This window comes from Aquarana catesbeiana, linkage group LG03 (genome assembly GCF_042186555.1).
Source record: "Aquarana catesbeiana isolate 2022-GZ linkage group LG03, ASM4218655v1, whole genome shotgun sequence".
Taxonomy (NCBI): Eukaryota; Metazoa; Chordata; class Amphibia; order Anura; family Ranidae; genus Aquarana; species Aquarana catesbeiana.
Genome location: NC_133326.1, coordinates 365084076 through 365108715, shown reverse-complemented (window position 1 = coordinate 365108715; position 24640 = coordinate 365084076). Strand labels below are relative to the sequence as shown.

General features: G+C 44.0%; 1 protein-coding gene across 1 annotated transcript in view; it reads left to right on the top strand.

Moving 5' to 3' along the window:
* Positions 1–1138: 1138 nt before the first annotated feature.
* RBM27 (RNA binding motif protein 27) overlaps positions 1139–24640 on the top strand; it is a 219080-nt gene continuing 195578 nt past the window's right edge. The window contains exon 1 of the mRNA XM_073620625.1: positions 1139–1464. Within this exon, the coding sequence (XP_073476726.1) occupies positions 1406–1464 (59 nt within the window). The 5' untranslated portion in view covers positions 1139–1405. The remainder of the gene's footprint in view (positions 1465–24640) is intronic.

Below are 24640 nucleotides of genomic sequence, written 5' to 3'. Positions count from 1 at the left end.
CACACCAGAGCGATGTCACTACACACCACAATATATATATACACACACACACACACCAGAGCACTAACACTACACACCACACTATACACACACCAGAGCACTGACACCACACTATACACACACACCAGAGCACTGACACTAAACACCACAATATACACACACCAAAGCACTGACACTACACTATACACACACACACCAGAGCTCTGACACTACACTATGCACACACACCAGAGCACTGACACTACACACCACACTAAGGATGAGCTCCGGCGTGTTCGCACACTCTACGTTCCAAGCCTGCCAGGAAGTCGGCACGGCACTGCGCTAATCACAGGCAGTGAGACATTTCCCGATCCCTACAGCCGTGCATCGGGAAAATGTCTCACTGCCTGTGATTAGCGCAGTGCCGTGCTGACTTCCTGGCAGGCTTGAAACGTGGAGTGTGCGAACACGCCAAAGCTCATCCTTAACACACACCAGAGCACTGACACTACACATAACAATATATACACAAGAGCACTGACACTATACACACACACACACCAGAGCACTTACACTACACATAACAATATATACACACACACACACCAGAGCACTGACACTATACACACACACCAGAGTACTGACACTACACATCAGAGCACTGACACTACACAACACACTATACACATACACCAGAGCACTGACACTACACACAATATACACACACCAGAGCACTAACACTACACACCAGAACACTGACACTAAACACCACAATATACACACACCAGAGCACTGACAGTACACTATATACACACACCACACTATACATACACACACCAGAGCACTGACACTACACACCACACTATATATACACACACCAGAGCACTGACACTACACACCACAATATACACACACCAGAGCACTGACACTAAACACCACAATATACACACACCAGAGCACTGACACTACACTACACACCACAATATACGCACACGCACCAGAGCACTGACACTACAATATACACACACCATGTGGTACCACACTACTCTTCAGAACTACTCCTCCCACTATTGACCGTCTTGACTTGTCCCGCCCCGGTATACCCCTATTGGTCGCTAGACATCACATTGTGACCCGTGATTGGCTGCCCTAAACTGTCCGTCTTCCGCTCCCATCGTAGGCCCTACTGCCTAGCTAAGTTGTAGTGGGCCCGAGTAAAGCAGAGCCGGGGATTTGGCTTCGGGACGTGCCGGGTATTGGCGGTAAGAGGTCAGCCTGGAAGCGGGTCTATCCTCCCGGAGTACAGGGAGTAGAGTGCCGGAGAAAGAGAGAGAGGCCGGGGACAGGAGGATGAGCGCTGGTATCGCGTTGCTGGTACGATAGCGGTTCCCACACGCCCCCCAGGCCTGCTTCATCCGCCGTCATGCTGATAGAGAATGTGGAGGCCTTCAGGACGTGGCTGGCCAAGTTACTGGAGCCCATGTGAGTAGTGTGAGGGCAACAAGTCCGGGGAGGAGGGCTGTGCACAGGTGACAGGTGAGCCTTCTTCCCTCCATTGCTGGAAGGGCCCCTCTTCTCTATACACAAGTGTTTGCTCTTCTTCACAAACCTCAGTGTGATTCTCAGCTCTTACAATCACTACTGTTATCATTTTATATATTAAAAGCAAAGTTTGAGCTTGTTAAATAGAATCTACTTTTATACTCCCCTCCATGCTGTCACTGTTCCCCTCTGCCGCTAAGATCACATGACCACTGATTAGTGGCGCATCGATAGCGGTATTGGTGCCGATACTAAGCATTTGTACGAGTACTTCAACCCGTACAAATGCTCCGATACCTTCAAGTCCGCACACTTTAACTGCTGACTTTAAACCCAGTTCACATATATGAGAACGTGATGCGTTTTGAACTACATGCGATTCGCATGACATGTGAACCTGTAGTCTTTTCAAGGGAGCTGGTGTTTTGTCAGATTCGGCGACCCATCAGATTTTGTAACGGAAGTAACGTTCTGTCACCGCCATCTTGCTACACCCCGCACTCCACAGTAAGGATACACTGAGAAGGCGGCATCTTAGTACACCCACCGGAGTCATGCATTTACACTTATTTTTAACAATAAACGGAGCTTATATGGTGAAATACAGTATTTAGAAATCCATCGGACTCTACATGTTGAATTATAAAAGCGGTGTTCTGTCAGATTAACAAACCTGTGAGATCAGCAGGCTTGCCGCTGCTTTTAAAATTCAACATGTAAACAGTCCGAACTTCTAAATACTGTATTTCACCATATAAGCTCTGTTTACTGTTTAAAAATAGCTGAAATGCAAAACTCCGGTAGGTGTAACAAGATGTCCACTTGCCGCCTTCTCACTGCATCCTAAGGCCCCTTTCACACTGGGGCGGTTTGCAGGCGTTATTGCGCTAAAAATACCGCCTGCAAACCACCCCTAAACAGCCTCCGCTGTTTCTTCAGTGTGAAAGCCCGAGGGCTTTCACACTGAAGCGGTGCGCTGGCAGGAGAAGAAAAAATCTCCTGCAAGCCGCGGCCGAATACCACGGTAAAACAGCGCTAAAAATAGCGCTGTTTTACCGCCGACGCCCCCTACCGCCCCAGTGTGAAAGGGGCTTTAGTGTGGGGTTTACCAAGATGGCAGCGACTCAAGACAATAAATTCCCCTGAGTGGACTTTCCCGGCACTTGCACAAAAATAGAAAGAGTGTAGAAGTAGACACTATTGTACATTAAAAAGAATATATATTTTATTTGATTAGAAAATACAAATATTAAAAGCAAAGTGGATATCTAAAGTAACATAATGGTACTACTTAGTAGACATAGTGGACATCAAGCAATAAACAATAATGAAGAGAACCAGAAGACTCTTTTCAAGCCCGACGCGTTTCGGGGTATTTAATATTTGTAGGGTCCTTCTTCAGGGGCATGTTTGAAAAGAGGGGTTCATCTAAACTAATTGAGAAAATGAAAACAAAAATCAAATATTGGTAGAACTACCACTGAATGTCCGTTAGGAGGTTTAAATGATCCAATGATCACCTACCTGAAAGGATTTCAATAAATGCTTGTGAAGAGGAGATTATTGTTAAAAAAGGACAACCACAAAGAAAAGGCAGGATGTGGAGGTGAGCCGTAATGGTATAGCAGGTATAGGTGCTATTATCAGGTGGTAAGAGCTGCAGGTTGGTAGGCAGCAGTCTCCATAAAGGAGTGTGACAGTACACCCATCCCGCCCGACCCGGGCGTGCATAAGCCAAAGCGATATACTGAGGTCACAGGAGGCGCCCCTAAAAAATAAAAAATTGAGGTACCTTAGAAGGAATTAAATGCTTAGGGTAATAGGTGTATATATATATATATATATATATATATATATATATATATATATATATATATATATATATATATATATATATTTGTTTTAAAGAAATTTGTTGCATAAAAAATATAGTAATAGATTCAAATATATACCCATGAGTACATGATATGCATAGATCATAGAGAATTCTGAACGTCACTTCTGTTAAAAATTCTGACGGGTCGTCTAATCTGATGAAACACCGGTTCACATATATGCGGGCCAGCCGCAGCACATTTTTCAAAAGGGTCTGGTACGATTTTGAGCACAATTCGGGTGCGATTTCCATTGTCATACACTTTGACAATTTGCACCCGAACCGCTGTCCAAAATCTAAACGCAATATTCCCCACACAACGTGTTCCTGAAAATGGCTGTTCTGTAAAGCTGGGTGCTGTAATGATTACAGGCTGGAAACTGAAGAAATGTCATCAGCACACCAAACGTTGCTATATGTGTACTATATGAAGTATGTGACCATGGAAAATAAAGCTTTGGACCCTTTTGAGTTATCCTTGTTGTACTGATGACATTTCTTTACTCTGAGCAACTGAACAAAGACACGCTGTCAAAACTGGACTGCAGATATGTGAATGCGGTCTTATGGAGAGAAACTGTCGCACGACTCTATAAATAGTTATCGGTAGTTGGTATAGGTGAGTACCTGAGAAAACGTATCGGTACTTGGTCTTAAAAAAAAAAAAAAAAAAAAAAAAAAAATGGTGTCAATGTATCCCTTCCACTAATGCAGTGGTTCTCAACTCCGGTCCTCAGGACCCACTAACAGGCCAGAATTTAAGTATTACCTCGGGGAGATGCAGACTAGAATACTGCAATCACTGAGCAGCAAATGATATCACTTGTGATGTATTTCAGTTATCTTGCAAACCTGGCCTGTTAGTGGGTCCCGAGGACAGGAGTTGAGAACCACTGCACTAATGCCTCAGGTCTTGGTCAGCTCTGAGCAGAGAGCGGTGACTGTTCACTGCTCTCTGGACTTCCCACCCATCTTTCACTGTGGAGAGGATGGGAGCAGCTGGCTCAGGCTTTGAATTGCACACAAAGAGCTGGAACCAGCTGGCAACTAGGTGGATCCCAACATTATTGGATCCAGAGCCTAGAGCAAGTCTGTGATGTCACCTGACAGCAGACTGTAGCCCACTGTGGGCTGATTCTGGGTCACAGGAGAGCAAAGTAAGTGCTTTGGCCATGCTTCTTTTTTAGGGCCGGTACACACAAGGAACGTGCTGTACATTCCTGTACGATTCACATGTAGTTCTGTGTGATGTTATTTCAGCCTGGAATGGGCTGCTATCGCACCACACGAAAAGTAGTGCATGTATTATTTTTGGAAACCCCTTGCAGCTGCATTGCATGGTAGCATTCTGGTGTGAACTGGCCCTCAATGTGTATTAACACTTTTGCAGCCCTATGGGGGTTACACCTACACTGAGGCAGTTTTCAGGTGTTTTTGTCCTAGAAATAGCATCTGAAAAGCGCCTGAAAACTGCCTCCCATTCTTTGCAGTGTGTCTTTCCACACTGGGGCGGTGCACTTGTGGGACATTACAAAAAGTCCTGCAAGCAGCATCTTTGGGGCGGGTTGGGAACGCTGTAAATGGCGTTCACAAAACGCCCTGCTCATTGCAATGAATGCCCCCCTTTTTTTGGGGGGGGGGGGGTAAGACTCCCCGCTTGTGGCCGAAGAGCGCCGCAAAAACTGAGCAGCGCTTTAGTGCTAATGACCGGGCACTGCAGTGTGAATTTAGCCTTAGATTTTCCAAGTTTTGACCATACTTCTCTTCTGGGTTACAGGAGTGTGTGTATTTTGCTCTCATGTGACCCAAAGTTGGCTGAGAGCAGGCTAAAGCTTGCTGACATCACAGAGCTCCTTCAGGCTCTGGAAGGGTCCTGACTATATTGTCGGGATCCACCCAGCTCCAGTGAGCTCAGAGCAGACTGAGAACTAAGCAATCGGCACCCAACCAGCACGCTCTGATTGTTGTCTTTTGGTCACCGCTGATCACAGATAGGGGTAAAGAGCCAATTACAGCTGCTCTTTACCACGTTATCCGGTGTGTCCAATCACAGCTGCCCACAATGTAAATATACCAGTTTTACAATTACAATATTACGGTTATCGACACTGCTTTCACACAGCATGAGGAGAGAGCCGGTAACCGGCTAGTATGAAAGGGGACATCTGCACTGATGATCAGGGCACTGATCATCAATGTCCTGATCAACAGTTAAATGCCCATCGGTGCAGCTTCATCAGTGCCCATCAGTGTTGCCTATTGGTGCCCATAAGTGCAGCCTCACCAGCACACATCAGTGAACGAGAAAAATTACCTGTTTGCAAGATTTTATTGCAGAAACAAAGAAACTTTTTTTTTTTCCTAAATGTTTGGACTTTTTTCATTTGTTCAGCAATAAATATAAAAACCCAGTGGTGATTAAATAGCGCAAAAGAAAGCAGTGTCTCAAAAAAAATGATAAAAATGTCATATGTGTACAGTGCTGCATGACCACGCAATTGTCATTCAAAGTGTGACAGCGCTGAATGCTGTAAATTGGTCTGGACAGGAAGGGTATGAAATTGCCTAGTAGACAAGTGGTTAAGCATAGTTTGAGTTGGGGTGGAATTTAAAAAAAAAAAAAAAAAATTTACATTTTTTTTTTTTTAGCATCCCCCTTCTATGAATTGGTAACTATCTCCCAATTGCTGTAGTATAATAAAACAGCGGGGAGGTGGATGTGTATTTCCTGAGTGCCGTTTAGAAATGTTGCTCGAGGAAACTTCGGACTGTCAGTGTGCTCTTTAGTGATTGTGATCTAAGCTGTTGTGACAGCTTTGTTCAAACACAGTGAAGGAAATTTAGAAAAACTGGAGCAGACAATCTGGAATAGCTTTGCATGGCAACCAATTGGCTTCTCTTTTATTTTCAAAGCTTAACTGAACAAGCCGAATATAGAATCTTATTGGTTGCACAGCTGCTCCAGATTGTCCAGTGTTAATAAATTCCTCCTACATGCAGAGCTCATCTGAATGGCTCTGTACTTTGTGATCACTGTGATGTCCAATCACAGAGCTAACACATAAGAACATATTGTTTGCATCTGAAAGCCTGCCTCTTCCTCCTCCCAGTCTTCTTCCATTACTCTTTGTTTCTCCTGCTGATCCTGTAAGAATACATGCTCCCGCTGACCACCAAAAAGAAAGAGGAGGTTCACTGACCGCGCATTGCTGCAAGGGGATACACGGGGCATATGGATCATAGAGGGGGCATACTGACCAGCCGCAGTTATAGGGGCACTGAAATCTGCAAACTGTTCTGTGCATTACGTAATCCTGACCCCTGCACTGTATATACACATTGTCTTATGCTCCGTCCACATTTTTGCACTGCAGGAATGTGTGAAACTGTGTTGGTGTGCTGCATTGCTCTTCATTCTTAAGGCGGAGTGCCACCCATTTTTTTAGTTTATTAAAAGTCAGCAGCTACAAATGTGTAGCTGCTGACTTTTTTATTAAACACCCTTACATGTCCCACGGTTCAGCGATGCGGCCGCCTGAAGCCTTCGCGGCGCCGTCATAGCAACTGTGGGCGTCCGGCCATGACAGTTTGCAGCTTCACGGCTGGGCAAGCTCTGCTATTGGCCAGACAATCTTCTGGGCCCTGTGATGTGTCCCAGAAGATGGGAGGGACAGCCGCCTAGGCGGCCAAGAAACGGAAGCAGGAAGTGGGACAGGAAGTCACCCCCCCCCCCAAAAAAAGTAAAAAACAGGTCGGGGGAAAACAGCCAATTACATGCCAAAAATTACATTATTTCTTATGGTCACATTCACATCTGTGTGATTTCTGAAAAGGGTCAGGGGCTCTTTGTGCCCGTAGCAGGTCGCGTTTTTGGTTCCATAGACTTCAAAACGGAAAACGTGGAAAACAGTGCTTGTGTTTTTGATGCATTTCCGCTGCATTTTTGCTGGTTTCTCCTGTATGACCACAGACACATTCCAAAAAAAACGCACTGGGAAAACGCATCAACCGCAACCTGCATAGGTGTGAACCTAGCCTAATGGTGTCTTTCATTTACTACAGTGGCCAGCGCAGACACCCGTTGACACTTAGGCCCCTTTCACACTGGGGCGGTTTGCAGGCGTTATTGCGCTAAAAATACCGTCTGCAAACCGCCCCTAAACAGCCTCCGCTGTTCAGTGTGAAAGCCCGAGGGCTTTCACACTGAAGCGGTGCGCTGGCAGGACGGTAAAAAAAGTCCTGCGAGCCGCATCTTTGGAGCGGTGAAGGAGCGGTGTGTTCACCGCTCCTAAACTGCTCCTGCCCATTGAAATCAATGGGACAGCGCGGCTATACCGCGGCAATAGCCGTGCTGTACGAGCGGTATTAATCCTTTTTCGGCCGCCAGCGGGGGTTTAAACCGCACCGCTAGCGGCCGAATACAGCCGCAAAAACGACGGTAAAACAGCGCTAAAAATAGCGCTGTTTTACCGCCGACGCCCCCACCGCCCCAGTGTGAAAGGGGCCTTATTTACGCCAGTTAGCCTTTGTTCGGACAGTCCTGTCAAAGTTGCAACATCTGCCATGTGGAGAAAAGACAGATAATAATAAGTGCCTACTGCATGCTTCATGAATGTCAGGGATAATGTTAGGAGGGTTAAGTTTCTTCAAGCCAAAAATTAGTATTTTAAAGTGCTAAACCCACAACAGTAAAATCAGTCTGTATATGCAGTAAAGCATGCTTGCTGTACTCACTGTGGAACCTATGGGGTTAATCCTCCGCATTGTGTAAAAAGGCTGTTTGATTGTGTCTTCTCTGATCCTCCCCTTCTTCCACTGTCCCCAATCCATCTCCTGATAGAACTCTGCACATGCTCAGTTTGGTGTGTATTACTATTTTTTTTTTTTTTTCTGCTGATAGAACAGAGCCCTGGAGGCACTCTGCACATGCTCAGTAAGTTTGCTGTGTATTGCTAGTGTGTGTTTGTTTGGTTTTTTTTTGTTTTTTTTTTTGGGAGGGTGCATGTGATCAGCACTGTCAGAAAGTCAGGGTTCCTGCAGCCTCATTGGAGAGTCAGAGGAGAATGAAACTCCTCCTAGAAGCTTTAACCAGACACTCATAGAAGTCACGAGACTGCTATATATTGCTGATGAGAAAAGGTATTTAGCAGTTTATATTAAAAAAAAAAAAAATTGCATTTCCCATGTTCTGTGTACTGTGGGAGACCAGATATAGTGAATGCAGGGTCCAGGGTTAACATTTAAGTACCATATATACTCGTGTATAAGTCGAATTTTTCAGCCCCTTTTTTGGGGCTGAAAGTGCCCCCCTCGACTTATACACGAGTCGCCGCCTGCCTACATAATCGGCGTGTTATGCAGGCAGACGGCAGCCAGCGTGTGCTGCATAGCACTCGGCAGTGGCTTTCGGCTCTCACGGTACAAAAGCCACGCCCCCTCGTCTGTGATAGGCTGTACGCTGACTGCCTATCACGGACATTCTCTCATCCTCGTCTGTGGTATGAGGATGAGAGAATGTCCGTGATGGGCTGACTGCTGGGAAATGGAGTTTTCTGCCTATCATGGATGACGAGGAGGCGCGACTTTTGAACAGTGAATGGCCGCCGAATAGGAATAGCACACGCTGATCGGTGCAGAGCGGCACACGGAGGCATGCACACAGACACATACACAGGACCATATACACATGACACATGCACATATACACAGGTAGAAGACACAGGTAGAGGACACGTGACACATGCACATATACACAGGACACAGGTACATGACACATGCACATATGCACAGGACACATACACAGGGAGGTATACAGCTGCGGATGGGCGTTGTTGACCCTCTTTTTCCACTTACAGTAGCTGCTGCATTTCTCACCCTCGTCTTATACTCGGGTCAATAAGTTTTTCCCATTTTTTTTGGTGGTAAATTAGAGCCTCGACTTATACTCGGATTGACTTATACTCGAGTATATACGGTATGTGTTTTAAAAAATAAAAAAATAATTGGTCCAGTGGTAGCTGGGCTAGGTTCTCATCGATTCGTTGCCAATTTAAGCCCAGGTTCACACTGCTGCAGGATTGAACTCTCATGATTTCATACCCGCATGTCAGTCCGACTTTGGGGGCAATTTCAGAGGCATCTGTGCGGGTTCATGTCTATTGAAATCGCACCTGAATTTGCTAATAGTAGTACAGAAACTACTTTTGGGATCCTGTGCGGCGTCGTACCGAATCGGACGGTGCTATTGCCGGTAATAGCCACCAATTTGGCATGCATTTTTGACATGTCAAATCGCATGCCAAATTATGTCAATGTGAACCTAGGCTAAAGTGTATTTGCAGTCAAATTTGAGAACCCCATCACCCAACCCCCCCCCCCCCACTGTTTGTGTTACCATTCACATAGTATAACCAGAGATCTTTAACCCTTTTTAGGACAAGCAGTGAGCACATTTAGTTTACAACTGATAATGAAAACCTGCCAGCACAGTACACATGGGGTTAGTTGGGCTAAATATAACTCCTCAGCCACCTCCCTAACTTCTTGATTACTAACCTGTATTAGGCTGCATTCATACAGGTGTTTAGCCACATGGCAAAAAACCTGTTCAAATGCTACCTTGCCCTTCATTACAAGGCAGATTTTACAGTGCTATGATGGTTTGACAGCAATCACTTGATTCCTGCTTTCAGGCTGCATTCACACCTGAGCGTTTTCAGCTTGTAAAACGCCAGAAAAAACACCCAACAAGCAAAATCCCATTCATTTCAATGGCACCTGTTCACATCTAAGCGTTTTGTCACCTGAAGCTCACAAAAGTACATGAGCTTCTATTTGGGGCAGATTACAGGCGTTTTCTGCTTTTGACATTGGTGACCTTTTTTGACCTGTACAAAAACGCTGCAAAAATCACGGTAAAAACAAGCAACTTTCTGCCTGAAAACGAAACTCTCAGGTGTGAATGCAGCCTGTTTATTCCAAAATGAAACATTTTATCTAGCACCTCTTTCCTTAAAGCGGGGTTCCACTCAAATTTTTAAGTTAATCTTACCCCCTTCAGTTAATTGCATAGATGTTCAAATGCCACACAATTTTTTTTTTTTATCGCTGTAATTACCTTTATATTGTACTTTATTGTGGCACTTCCTGTCTCTCCTCCCATGGGAGTAGGCATGTTTATTGCCTTTCCCCGGAGCCGCACTGTCTCCTGGGAGCTTAGTGTCAGGCTTCCACAAGCTGTGAATGAACAGCATTCACCGCATCCAGGAAATCAATGCTTGTGAGCTTCACATGCCCACAAACAAGATGGAAACAGCCAGCATCACATTTTTTAAGTTATTCTTCAGTACGAAAACAGACAGAGGCGGAAATATTACACCCAAACTGTGAGTATTATTTTGGGATTAGCAAAGTCTCTCAATGACCTAAAAAAAAAAAAAAAAAAAAAAAAGATTGGTCGCTCCCACTTTAATACAAATATGGTGGTATTTCCTTTTGAATTTATCACAGCTGTTTGTTGCACATGTTAAAATCAACACAGCAACTGTTACAAGGCTTTCGTGCTTTGGACTTAGGTCAGGGGTGCCCAACCTTTTGAAGAACGAGGGCCACTTTAGCGACTTTGTAACCAGTCATGGGCCACACTTAATGGAGCAGGTGGATGACAGGTCCAAGTGCACTCTGCATATGCAGAGCAGAAACAGACCCAGCCCGCTCTACTCTATGGGCCCTCCAATCAGATCTGCCCAGGTGGAAGGGGACAGATCCCCCCCCTTCTGGGTGTTTTTTTTTTTTTAATTGACCACAAGTGCGTTTACATCTGTTGTTCAATAGAGGTGAACGGAGGGTCTGATTGGGTCAGACCGATCATATCAAAAGCAGCCTAAGGCTGCTTTCACACTGACGCGCTGTGGTTTACCCACACTGAGCGTGCAGCACAGTGTACCTGTGGCTTAGCTACATTTTGCCATAGACTTCTATTAGATCCTGCAGGGGTGGTGCACTTTCTGAAGTGCACCAAACCCCCAGGTAATAACAGATGGATCAGTGCAGGTAACCTGCAGGTGTTCAATCTGGGCTTGCCAACCCGCCATTCCAGAGCACGAGGTTGCGGGCCACTGATTGGGCATAGGGCTGCAACTAATGATTATTTTCTTAATCGATTAGTTGGCCGATTGTTTCGATTAATCGGATATTAACCTTAAAAGTGTAGTGTATTTCGCAGACTGCTTCCCAAACCCGCAAACTTTACCCCTGGTGGATGTAATCATAGGTGCAGATCCCTCCAAACTGATATCCACTCTCTATAATATCTTAAGAACATGTTCGGTGGCACAGATTATAGATATGGCCAGAACTAGATGGGAGGTGGATGTAGGCCCATGGAAGAATCGGACTAGGACGAAATTTTGGAAAACAATAAGATGGCCTCCCCCAGGATATCCGAGCGCTTGACCCAATTATATATTATACGCAAATCTTATCTTACACCGGCAAGAATCGCCAAGTACCACCCAAACTACCGTACAACCCACTGTGTCCAAGATGTGCTGACCACCCATTCACATTCTACCACCTATTATGGTCTGGCCCGGTAATCCAAAACTACTGGACACAGATCATACAATTTCTGCACGACCACATGGGCTCGCCCCTACAGCTGCACCCTAAATCCTGTTTATTGGGCCTACTCCCAGACATTTCAATAGATAAGTTCCTAGCCACCTTCCTGCATGAAACCCTTTTTAGCGCACGGAAGTTAGTAACCAGACACTGGATGCAAACCGCTCCCCCTACTATTCAGGCCTGGATTGGGAAATAAACTTGAATCTGCCATACAAGAAAGTTATATACTGGCACAGGGGCTGTCCTGCCAAATACAATAAGGTCTGGGACAGGTGGCTCGACACCCCAGAAACATGCAATGGGTAGACCTGCTCACCTGAACATATATTGGGGGATAAGTAATACCTCAAGTCACATGCAAGAACCACACCATACTGTAAACTGATAAATGATCAAGAGAGTGTTCAGTGCAGGGTGTTGGAATACAATCTGATATATATGACTAGTCACTAGATGTAAAGATGGACACCTAGGATAATTCACATGTTTGTGTTTATTTAGTATCCTTCTATTTTCTATCTTTTCTATCTTCTATCTACTACATAACATGAACCGTGCCTATATGTTTTACTTAAAAATAAACTTGATTTTTTTTTGGGGGGGGGGAGTGTAGTGTATAATTTAGGCAATATTTAAAGTATATAAAAAAAATAAAAAGGGGGCAATTTTATTCTTAAATATCTATATGCAGTGGTAAATATAAATAACCAACTATATGCTGGCCATACAAAAACAATAGGGGGATTTACTAAAACTGGAGAGTGCAAAGTCTGGTGTAGTTCTGCATAGAAACCAATCAGCCTCCACGTTTTATTGGTAAAGCAATAACAAGCTGATTGGCTACCATGCACAGCTGCACCAGATTCTGAGTGCTCCAGTTTCAGTAAATCTTCCCCAATGTCTTTCTTCAAAAAAAATGTCATTTTAAGAATGTTTGTTTTTAACCACTTCAATACCAGGCACTTAGACACCTTCCCGCCCAGGCCAATTTTCAGCTTTCAGCGCTGTCGCAATTTGAATGACAATTGCGCGGTCATGCAACACTGTACCCCAACAAATTTTTTTATCATTTTGTTCCCACAAATAGAGCTTTCTTTTGGTGGTATTTGATCACCTCTGCGGTTATTTTTTGCGCAACAAATAAAGAAAGACCGAAAACTTTGAAAAAAAACATGTTTTTCTTTGTTTCTGTTAAAATTTTTTGTAAATAAGTACGTTTTCTTCTTCAATGACGGGCACTGATATGGCTGCACTGATGGGCACCGATGAGGTGGCATTGATGGGTAGTTATGGGTGGCAGATAGTTGGCAATGATGGGCACGGATGGGCACTGACAGGTGGCACCGATGGACACTGATGGGTGGCACTGATGACACTGAATTTTTGCACTGATGCCCCTAAGGGTGGCATTGCTGGGCATCACTGCAACATAATGGTGCCAGTCAGTGCCCATTTGTGGGCACTGATTGGCACAGATTGGGCACATGTGGATGGCCATGGGGTACATACCTGGCCATCCACATGTTGCCCCTTCCCTGATGGTCCTAGTGGCGTCCCTGGTGGTCCAGTGTGGTGATCTGAGGGGGGCTGCGCTGATAAACAATCAGCGCAGACCCCCCCCTGCCAGGAGAGCCACCGATCGGCTCTCCTCTACTCGCGTCTGTCAGACGCAAGTGAGGAAGAGCCGATCAACGGCTCTTCCTATTGACATCGTGATCAGCCATGATTGGACAAGGCTGATCACGTGGTAAAGAGCCTCCGTCGGAGGCTCTTTACCAAGATCGGTGTAGCGGTGTGTCAGACTGACACACCGATCCAGCGATCGCCGAGATGCGGGCGCGCGGCAGCATGTTATCCTGCTGGACGTCATATGACGCCCAGTCAGGATAACTGAACCACCGCCCGGCCGTCATCTGCTATGGGCCGGGCGGGAAGTGGTTAATTTTCTAATAGTTAGTGTGGTCAAATCGATGTTCTTTTCGACCATAGTGATGGGAAAATTTGAAGAAGCAAAATAGAAAACTTCTTCGTCAAAGGAATTTTCAGACTGTGTATGTGGTTTTTGTTCAGAAAGTAAATTTTTAAAACTGTATGTTAAAAGCAAGTGAAATTTTCAAACGACATTCAGCGAATGTACAAAGGTTTTTTTCGTATAAATGAATGCAGGCAGTCCCCAGGTTACAAACAAGATAGGGTCTGTAGGTTTGTTCTTAAAGTGGATGTGCACTCGCGTTTTTATTTATTTATTTTTCACTTAAAAATACACATGTATACAATGTCACACTCACTTTTTGCAGTCATTTCCTCCCGAGATGTCCGTTTTTGTTTCAAACAGTGAGTTATATAAAATATGTACTGCCGTTTTCATCTTGCTTGTGGGCATTTGAAGTCCACAAGCAATCACTTCCTGGTTCCAGTATTGCAGATCTACCAGCATTCCTTGCTGGTTCCCGCGCATACTCAGTTGTAACGGCGCGGAGCGTCGTAAAGATCCTGGTTGCCATCACAACGGACCACCTGTAGTCTTGTCCGAAAATCGATGTGTATGGCCAACATAAGGCTCGGTTCACACCTATGCAGTTTGCCTTTCGGCAGTGCTTTTTGCTGTGCGTTTTGCATTTTTGCACATGCAGTTTTGCTGCAAATTGCGTTGTACATTTTTTTTTTTTTTTTTGGGCAGATTAAAAATGCGAATTGCTGCAAAAACATGCTTTTCTGCAGCTTCTCCATTGGAGTCTATTGAACCAAAAGCACGGTTTTGCGTTGAAAAGTTCTTTTTCAGCCTTTCCAAATGCGCAGCGGCTGAAAAAAGTATAGATGTGAACGTGTCTCATAGGAAACCATGTTAAATGAACTGGAGTGCGTTTCTGCAAAAAGCACCAAATGCATAGGTGCGAACCAGGCCTAAAATGTTTAGTAGTAGCAGCAGCATGCTTTTTTTTTTTTTTGTAGCGCCTGTCATCATGGGGTTAAAAAACAGATAATCGCTACTATAAGGGGCTCATTTATACAGTGAAAGTAATATATATTACTTTTAAAATATATATTATTTTTTTCTTAATGAATACACCCAGAATTAGGATATATGGGCATTATAACTAGGCGTCGAATATGAAGGGTGGAAGGGAGATTTTACCCCCTTTCTGACCAGAGCACTTTTTACAATTTGGCACTGCGTCGCTTTAACTGACAACTGACTTTTAATAATCACTTACCTGTTCCAGGGTCCAGCGATGTGGGGGAACGAAACCCCGCTCGTCTTCCCCCCCTCCTCTCTGCGGTGCCAGCATTGTCACTCTGGGCGCAAGCCGTGCTGTGACGGGCCAGGCAATCATCTGGGGCCTGTGACGTGTCCCAGATGATTGCCGAGAGGGAGGGCAGTGAGGTGAACTTCTGGCACCGCGGTGCCCCGGGAGAAAGTGGGAGCCCCAAAAAAAAAAGATTTTTGGCATGTCAGGGGGTCACCTTTCCCTAAAGCAGAAGTTCCATTTTTTTGGTGGAACTCCGCTTTAAGTTTAAGCAAAGTCTGACTAAAGTTGGATTGGAAGTCACGCGACTTTTATGTCAGAGCAGTGTGAACCTAAACTTGGTGATAGCCCTAGAATTATCCTTCTCATTCTGGTGTGTGTGTGTGTGTGTGTGTGTGTGTGTGTGTGTGTGTGTGTGTGTGTGTGTGTGTGTGTCAGTCAATACAAAAATATAAGTTGTGCAATAAATGTTTTACAGATATATGTACATTTGTCCTGTGTCCACTTTTTAATGTATTTGCGCAGGGCCATAGATCCTTTTTAAGAGGGAAATATATATATATATGTTTCATAATTAACTGTCAGATATGGAGCTACAGGCACTAATGAGGAAATCTGCTGGGCCTGCATCCCTTTAGATGGGTTCCTATTGAAAGTATCTCTCAAAAAAAAAAAAATGACATTTTTGTTGCAAGAGATGCCTGAAATCTGACTTGTATCTTAGACAGACTTCTGGAAAAATTGGTGAACCAATCACACAAGCAGGAAATTGGTTCTGGGGAGTGGTCAGTACACATTCTGTGTACAGAAAACTCCAGGTAGCCATATTGCATTGCGTTTTCAGAAAATTACAGCGGCTGCCGACTGGAAAGTGAATTTTTAATAACATTCAGTTACAAAATGTTTAGTGTCACAATCATATGCGCTATATTTTTTCTTTATTTGCTTTTTTTTTTTTTTTTTCTTCCCATGAATGTGGAGTTGCCCTTTTAAATGAACAGGCTTTTTGGAAAAATATGCTTTGATCAACGCATGCAGCCAATTGGCTGCAGCGCTGATCAGTGTATTCTGATGGCGAGGGAGTCCCGCTGTCAGAATACAATGACACAGCAAGGATGATTCCTGCACCTCGATTTGTGTGGATGGGGGGGGAGAATCGGTTCAGTTTGTTTTGTTTTTTCACTTGCTGGCAAAATGAAAAAACAAAACCACTTATGGGTGATAAGGCCTTGCACATGCAGTAAAAACAGGCAGTTGTTCCACTTTTTTACCACCCCCATTACAGCCCACCTAAAATTCTACCATGGCAGCTGGAGGGGTTTGTACACAAACTGCTGTCACTCACTCATTGAATTCAATGGAACCACACTGGAACTGTGAGCAGAGCTTGACATGGGGATGGGGCATAGTATTTTAACCACTTCAGCCCCCTTCCTGACCAGAGCACTTTTTGTGATTCGGCACTGCGTCGCTTTAACTGACAATTGCGCGATGTGGCTCCCAAACAAAATTGATGTCCCTTTTTTTTTTTTTTTTTTTCCCTCAAATAGAGCTTTCTTTTGGTGGTATTTGATCACCTTGGCGGTCGTTTTTTTTTGCGGTATATAAAAATAGCGACAATTTTGAAAAAAACGCATTATTACTTTTTGCTATAATAAATATCCCCCAAAAATATTTAAAAAAACATTTTTTTTTTTTCCTCAGTGTAGGCCGATGCAATTTTTTTTTTTTTTTTTTTTTAATCATGACTGCAACATTATGGCGGACACATCGGACATTTTTGACACATTTTTGGGACCATTGTCATTTATACAGCAATCAGTGCTATACAAATGCACTGATTACTGTGTAAATGATACTGGCAGTGAAGGGGTTAACCACTAGGGCAGTGTAGGGGTTAAGTATGTCCTGGGGAGTATTTCTAAGTGGGGGGGTGTGGCTACATGTGATACGTCACTGATCTCTGCTCCCGATCACAGGGAGCTGAGATCAGTGACACTGTCACTAGGCAGAACGGGGAGATGCTTGTTTACATTAGCATCTCCCCGTTCTTCCTCTCCGTGAGACGATCGCGGGTATCCCCGCGGCGATTGATTCCGCGGGACCCGCGACCCTGACTCGTGGAGCTCCTGGCCAGCGCACGCAATGGCACGGCGGCAAATTTAAAGACATGTACAGGTACGCCCATTTGCCCAGAAGTGCCATTCCGCCAACGTACATTGGCGTGCGCCGGTCGGGAACCGGTTAAATGCAAAATCATTTCTTTCTATTTTTTTTTTTTTTTTTTTATCCATTCATTTTAGACCCCTTTCACACTGGAGGCGTTTTTCAGGAGCTTTAGCGCTAAAAATAGTGCCTGAAAAATGCCTCATCTGCAATCCCAGTTTGAAAGCCTGAGTTGTTTCACACTGGGGTGCTACTCTGGCAGGATATCAAAAAGGTCCTGCAAGCAGTTTCTTTGATGCGCATTAGGAGCTGTGTATATTGAAATCGATGGGCAGCAGCGCTTTGCAGGCGCTTTTCACGCTTTATTCGGCTGCTAGTGGGGGTTAAAAGCGCCTTGCTAGCTACCGAAAAGCGCCTCTAAAACTAGCGGCACTTTACTGCTGACGCCCCCGCGCTGTCAGTGTGAAAGGGCTCTTTGGGCTCATGCACACTGCATCTTGAAGAAGCTACTCCTACAGGCTTTTCAGCTTTTTTGAGCTCTCAGTTATTTTGCCCGGAATCTCCCCTCCGAGTTAGCCAAATTGTCCGTGCACACCATGGCTCTTTCAGGAGTTTACAGGCATATGCTCTTATAGACAGAAATAAACTTACGATTTTGAGAGGAGCTTTTCGAGCATATAAAATGCCTTTTCGAGCATATAAAATGCCTAAGTGCCCAAAAAAGTGTAAAGAAGCTCAAATGCACAAAAAAAAAAAAAGAAAAATGAGGGGAGGGTTTGTGAGAAAAAAAATCTTTAAGCTGAATAAAAACGTACAATAGAGCACAAGCTTCTTCAAGCTTTTAGGCAGAGAAATAAATGCTAAAAGGCCTGTAAAAGCAACTTTTTTCTATTTATTTTTTGAGCTGCAGTTTGCATGAGTCCTTGTGCATGGTACTCATGTTTGAACATCGGTATTCCTGGCCAAAATTTCTTACATCTATTTTGTGCGTACAATTCTAGCTCCCGGAATGCAATTCTAATCTCTTCAAATGAACTTTGTACATGTGTATAATACTGACTGGTAATGCAGATTTCTTTCAGATTTCTGCAATTTTTTTTTTTTATATATATTCAGAGCATGTTTACATGCCTGTGTGTAAAGGCACATTGAAAACAATGGTTTCATCTTTTTGTTAATCTGGCCATTAGTAGCCAGCCGATCCGACAGATCTGTGTCTGATCGACTACATTGGAGGCCACAGGAGAGATTTGGGGTCTAATAGGCCCCAGATCTCTCCATAAAGAGGACCTTTCACGGCCCATGCTGTCACACAGGATATTCATCCCTTGTGATAAAATAAACAAAATTTAAAGCGCCCCCCCCCCCCCCCCTTGCTTCAGCACAAATGTTTACGCATGTCCCGCATGCATATGTAAACTGTGATCACACCGCACAATAGAGGTATCGCCCTGAAAGTTAGAGCAAGAGCAATAATTCTAGTTCTAGACCTCCTCTGTGTAACTCAAAACAGGTAACCTCTAAAAATTTTAAAGCATCGCCTATAGAGAATTTTAAAGTGGAGGGCCACCCTGAAAAAAAAAAATTCACCAAAAATCCGAAAAAAAATAATAAAAAAAAAAAAAAATTTGAAAAAAAAAAAAAATTTTAAACTTACCTAAACCCTTGTTGCTAGGAGGAAGTCTTCCTAATCTGCCTCTTCCTATTCCGCGGCGTGTTCTGCTCCTCGGTGAGCGGCCCCGTTGTCTTCTGGGAACACACACAGTTCCCAGAACACCACTGGGCCATTCACAGAGCGTCGCTCACGTGTGCGCAGTAGGAAACTGGCAGTGAAGCCGCAAGGCTCCACTGCCTGTTTCTCTTACCTAGGATGGCGGTGCCGGGACCCGAGAGCCGAGGGACCAGGACAGGTAAGTGAGGGACCAGGACAGGTAAGTACTTATTTAAAGTCAGCAGCTACAGTGTTAGTAGCTGCTGACTTTTAATTTTTTTTTTTTCTTTTTCAGGGACTGAATCCTGCTTTAAGTACTGTAGTTTTGCGCCATTCCACAGGCACACGCAATTTTAAAGCATGACTTGTTGGGTATCTATTAACTTGACGTAACATCTTTTTATATTTTACCAAAAAATTGGGTATTGTTTGTGTACAATAAAATTCATTAAAGTGTATTTTTTCCAGACAAATTGCATTTGAAAAAAATGCTGCACAAATGTGTGACAAAAAATTACAAAACCATCATTTTATTCTATAGGGCCTCTGATTTAAAAAAAATAAATAAATATATATGTTTTTTACAAAAAAAAAAAAAAAAAAAATTATATATAGGAGAGGAGTGTCAGAATTGGCCCAGTAGGCAAGTGGTTAAATGAAATCTGCTCTGAGAGCAATATCGGGACTGTCATTACTGATCTTCTCATAAGAATGCTAGTTGCCCAACTGTCTCTAGCTTCAGTACTGACCTGGCAGAAGCATGCTATTGTCTGACTAAAGTCAGATTTAAAGAGGTTTTTCAATCTGTACTGTAGCTGCTGACTTTTCATATAAGGGCACTTACCTGTCAAGGGATCTCGCACCATCTTCACCCAAGCCTGTTCTTTGCCACTCATTGGGTCCCCAGCGCCGGTGTGTCTAGTGAGGAAAGCTGGCTGTGACTCATAGCCGCTTTGCAGCCGGCTTCCCACTGCACATGTGTGCATCCTGCTGTGCTTTGCGACTGGTCCTGCAGCCTCTTGGGAACTGTGATGTGTCTCAAGAGGTTGCGGGCAGGGAGAGGAGGGGAAATAACTTCCAGTTAATTGGTGAAGTTCCATGTACCGGGGGGTAAGCGTCAGGCCACTAGGAGAGGTCAGCAACTAGAGCTTACGTATTCTGTGCATTTTTGTTTTTTAATCTAAAAGCAAGTGCTTTAGCTGTTGTTTGGCTATATGAGTGCTGATGGAAATTTGGACTGTAAATTCAAGTTTAAATTAACTAGTGTTAAAAGAATATGTGGGGCCAATGTATCATTTTGAATGAGTATAATGCTGTTTTAGAAATGATTTGAAGAATCAGTTTTTGATGCGAAGAGTACTGGTATTTTTTGATAATTAAAAGGTGCCACAGGGCCCAATCACAATACTGCAAAATGGTAATGGACTTCCAGAAATGCAGCAGCTCCTATTTTTAATCTATTGTGGTGCATTGGGCATCCTTTTCAAATTAAGGGATTACCTTCATGCATTGCTCTGCAACTGACTGTCCTGTGTGAATGGACCCTAAGGGTAAAAAATAGATGATCCCATCAGCAGCCCTAGGAACAGAACCCACATGCAGTAGACCAGGGGTAGGCAACCTTTTAGGTTGCTTTCACGCTGGGGTGGGCAGGCGTTGACGGTAAAACACAGCTAATTTTAGTGGCGCGCGTCTAGACCCCGCTAGTGGACGAATAAAGGATTAAATGTGCCCGTGTAGCGCAAAAGGACTTTGCAGGTGTTTCGGCAGTGGTGGCCATTCATTTCAATGGGCAGCTCCTCCACCGCCCCAAAGATGCCGCTTGCAGGACTTTTTTTTTTTTTAACGTCCTGCCAGTGCAGCGCCCCACACTGGGACTGCAGAGGAGGCATTTTACAGGTGCTATTTTTAGCCCAAAAGCACCTGAAAAACGCCTCAGTGTGAAAGGGGTGGTGAGATTGAGATCTCCTTGAAGAACACTGGTGAAGTCAAAGATCACTGGGCACGGTGTTCTATTGTTAAAGCTGGTTCACACCAGAACGCAATGGCAGAAAGGCATGTTCCATGTGTGTTTAAAACGCACTGCCTTTGTGATCTACTGCGGGTGACGATACATTTTTAACCCCAAATATAGATCACATTCGTAGTGGACAAAAAAAAATTACAAGAGAATGCAGGCATGGGGGGGGGGGGGGGGGGGGGGTGATGTGAAAGGTGGTAGAGGGCACTGCTATGGGGGTGGCCCTGTCTACAGCAGTGTCCACTGCATATGATATAATTAGATTTGCAGCACTCCACCAGTTGCCCAAGCTGTGAGGATTTCTTTAAAGCTTTCTTTAAAGTCAATCCAGCCGTAGTTGATGGTGTACCACCTGTTGTTCATGTCATGCCTGTCTCTATACAGAAAGCCCCGTTGGTTCTTTAACAGGTATAGGCCTTATATTATACGGGTCTAGTAATGTAAGTAATGTGTGTGTGATATATATAATTTTGTGCTCATAAGTTTACCCTGGCAGAATATGATTTCTTGGCCATTTTTCAGAGAATATGAATGATAATACAAAAACTTTTCTTTCACTCATGGTTAGTGTTTGTCTGAAACCATTTATTATCAGTCAACTGTGTTTTTATTCTTTTTAAATCATAATCACAACAGAAACTACCCAAATGTCCCTGATGAAAAGTTTACATACCCTGGTGATTTTGGCCTGATAACATGCACACAAGTTGACACAAAGGGGTTTGAATGGCTATTAAAGGTAACCATCCTCACCTGTGATCTGTTTGCTTATAATTTGTGTGCATATAAAAGGTCAACAAGTTTCTGGACTCCTGACAGACCCTTGCATATTTAATCCAGTGCTGCCCTGACGTTTCTGGATTCTGAGTCATGGGGAAAGCAAAAGAATTGTCAAAGGATCTGCGGGAAAAGGTAGTTGAACTGTATAAAACAGGAAAGGGATATAAAAAAAGATATCCAAGGAATTGAGAATGCCAATCAGCAGTGTTCAAACTCTAATCAAGAAGTGGAAAATGAGGGGTTCTGTTGAAACCAAACTACGGTCAGGTAGACCAACTAAGATTTTAGCCACAATTGCCAGGAAAATTGTTCGGGATGCAAAGAAAAACCCACAAATGACTTCAGGTGAAATACAGGACTCTCTGAAAACGTGGTGTGGCTGTTTCAAGATGCACAATTAGGAGGCACTTGAAGAAAGATGGGCTGCATGGTCGCCAGAAGAAAGCCATTACTACCCAAATGCCACAAAGTATTCCGCTTGCAATACACCAAACAGCACAGAGACAAGCCTCAACCTTCTGGCACAAAGTCATTTGGAGTGATGAAACCAAAATTGAGCTTTTTGGCCACAACCATAAATGTTACATTTGGAGAGGAGTCAACAAGGCTTATGATGAAAGGTACACCATTCCTACTGTGAATCATGGAGGTGAATCGCTGATGTTTTGGGGATGTGTGAGCTACAAAGGCACAGGAAATTTGGTCAAAATAGTTGGCAAGATGAATGCAGTATATTATCAAAACATACTGGAGGAACATTTGCATTCATCAGCCAGGAAGCTGCGCATGGGATGTACTTGGACATTCCAACATTACAATGATCAAAAACACAAGGCCAAGTCAACCTGTCATTGTCTACAGCAGAATAAAGTGAAGGTTCTGGAGTGGCCATCTCAGTCTCCTGACCTCGATATTATTGAGCCACTCTGGGGAGATCTCAAACTCTTTTGCCAAGAGGAATGGGCAGCTTTACCATCCGAGAAGATAAAGAGCCTCATCCAAAAATACCACAAAAGACTTCAAGCTGTCATTGATGTTAAAGGGGGCAATACACGGTACTAAGAACTGGGGTATGTAAACTTTTGATCAGAGCCATTTTGTAGTTTCTATTGTCATTATGATTTAAAAAAGAGTAAACACAGTTGATTGATAATAAATGGCTTAGGCAAACACAAACCATGAGTAAAAGAAAAGTTTTTGTGTTATCATTCATGTTCTCTGAAAAATGGCCAAGAAATCATAATTTCTGCTAGGGTATGTAAACAAAAAAAATATACTGGTTAAAAGAAAAAAATAACTTGGTGCTTACACTGTAACAAATGATTTTTCTGACATTTGTCTCAAGGCCAACTCTACTAGTGTTTCAGACTGAGTTTGTCACCACCTGTCATTCTCCATGTGGTATGCTTGTCTATGAACTCCCTATTCACTTATCTAAAGTGTAGTAATCCCTACCCTGCAGTGAATATTACTGTACAATAGATAAATATGAAGGGTTATATGGGAGGTTTCACTATACATTTTGAGTGCGGTGGTTTATACTTGTTGCACATAGTTCGGTTCTTGGGATGCTTTTTAAACTTGCTTCACACGTGCCTGCTTTCCTAGGACTGTGCTAAAATGCAGACTTGTTGCATTTTATCGCAGCGCACTCTACAGCAGCATAGCCCATCACGCTGCTGTACGTTGCCATGAATGACGAACGTTTGTACACTACAAATAATCTTTGCAGAAAATCTCTTGCAATGTGAGTGGAGCCTTAAGCTGGCCATAGATGAGTAGAACATTTGAATGAAAATGTAAATGTTCATTCAGTATACCTTGTAATTGACCCATCATTGTCTGTGGTGGTTTTATATACCATATTTATTGGCGTATAACATGCACCCCAAGTTTAGGAGGGAATTTTAAGGGAAAAAAAAAAACTTACATTTAAATGCCCATCAATGCAGCCTTATCAGTGTCCATCTGCAGCCTTGTCCATCATTGCAGAATGCCCAGTGTCAATCTGCAGCCTTGCCCAGTGTCCATCTGCAGCCTTGCCCAAAATTGCAGCATGTTTGGTATTTAAATTTTTAGCGCCGCTGAGATACACAGAGCCGGATGTCCTGTGTATTCGGCTCCTTTCGCAGTCCCGCCCCTTACCCCGACTCCTACGATGGACATAACACGGGTCCAATAGCGGGACTGGGCGTGACTGCGAGCGGAGCCGAGCCTAGCAGAGTACACCGTACACTCGGTTAGGTGTATATCGGCGGCGCTCGGTCCTCCTGACAGCGGGGGATCGGCATATAACACGCACCCACGATTTTACCCTGATTTTAAGGGGAAAAAAGTGCGTGTTATACTCCAATTTAAATACGATAATAATAATATGACTTAATATAAGGACACCTTTACCTGTCCAGGGATCCAGTGATGTTGGCACCCCAAGCCTAACCGTCCATTGGCTCCGGGTGCAGGCGCCCTCATCTTCACTAAGGGAAACCTGAAGTGAAGCCTCGCAGCTTCACATCCTGTTTCCTACTGCGCATGCGCGAGTCGCGCTGTGCATTCTGAATGATCCCACTGTCTTCTGGGACCTGTGTGTCTCCCAGAAGACAAGAGGGGCTGGAAATTTCATAGATCACCGCACAACGATTGCATCGATCTTACCCGGAAGTGGGAGCGGGTACCTGGTTTCGACAGGT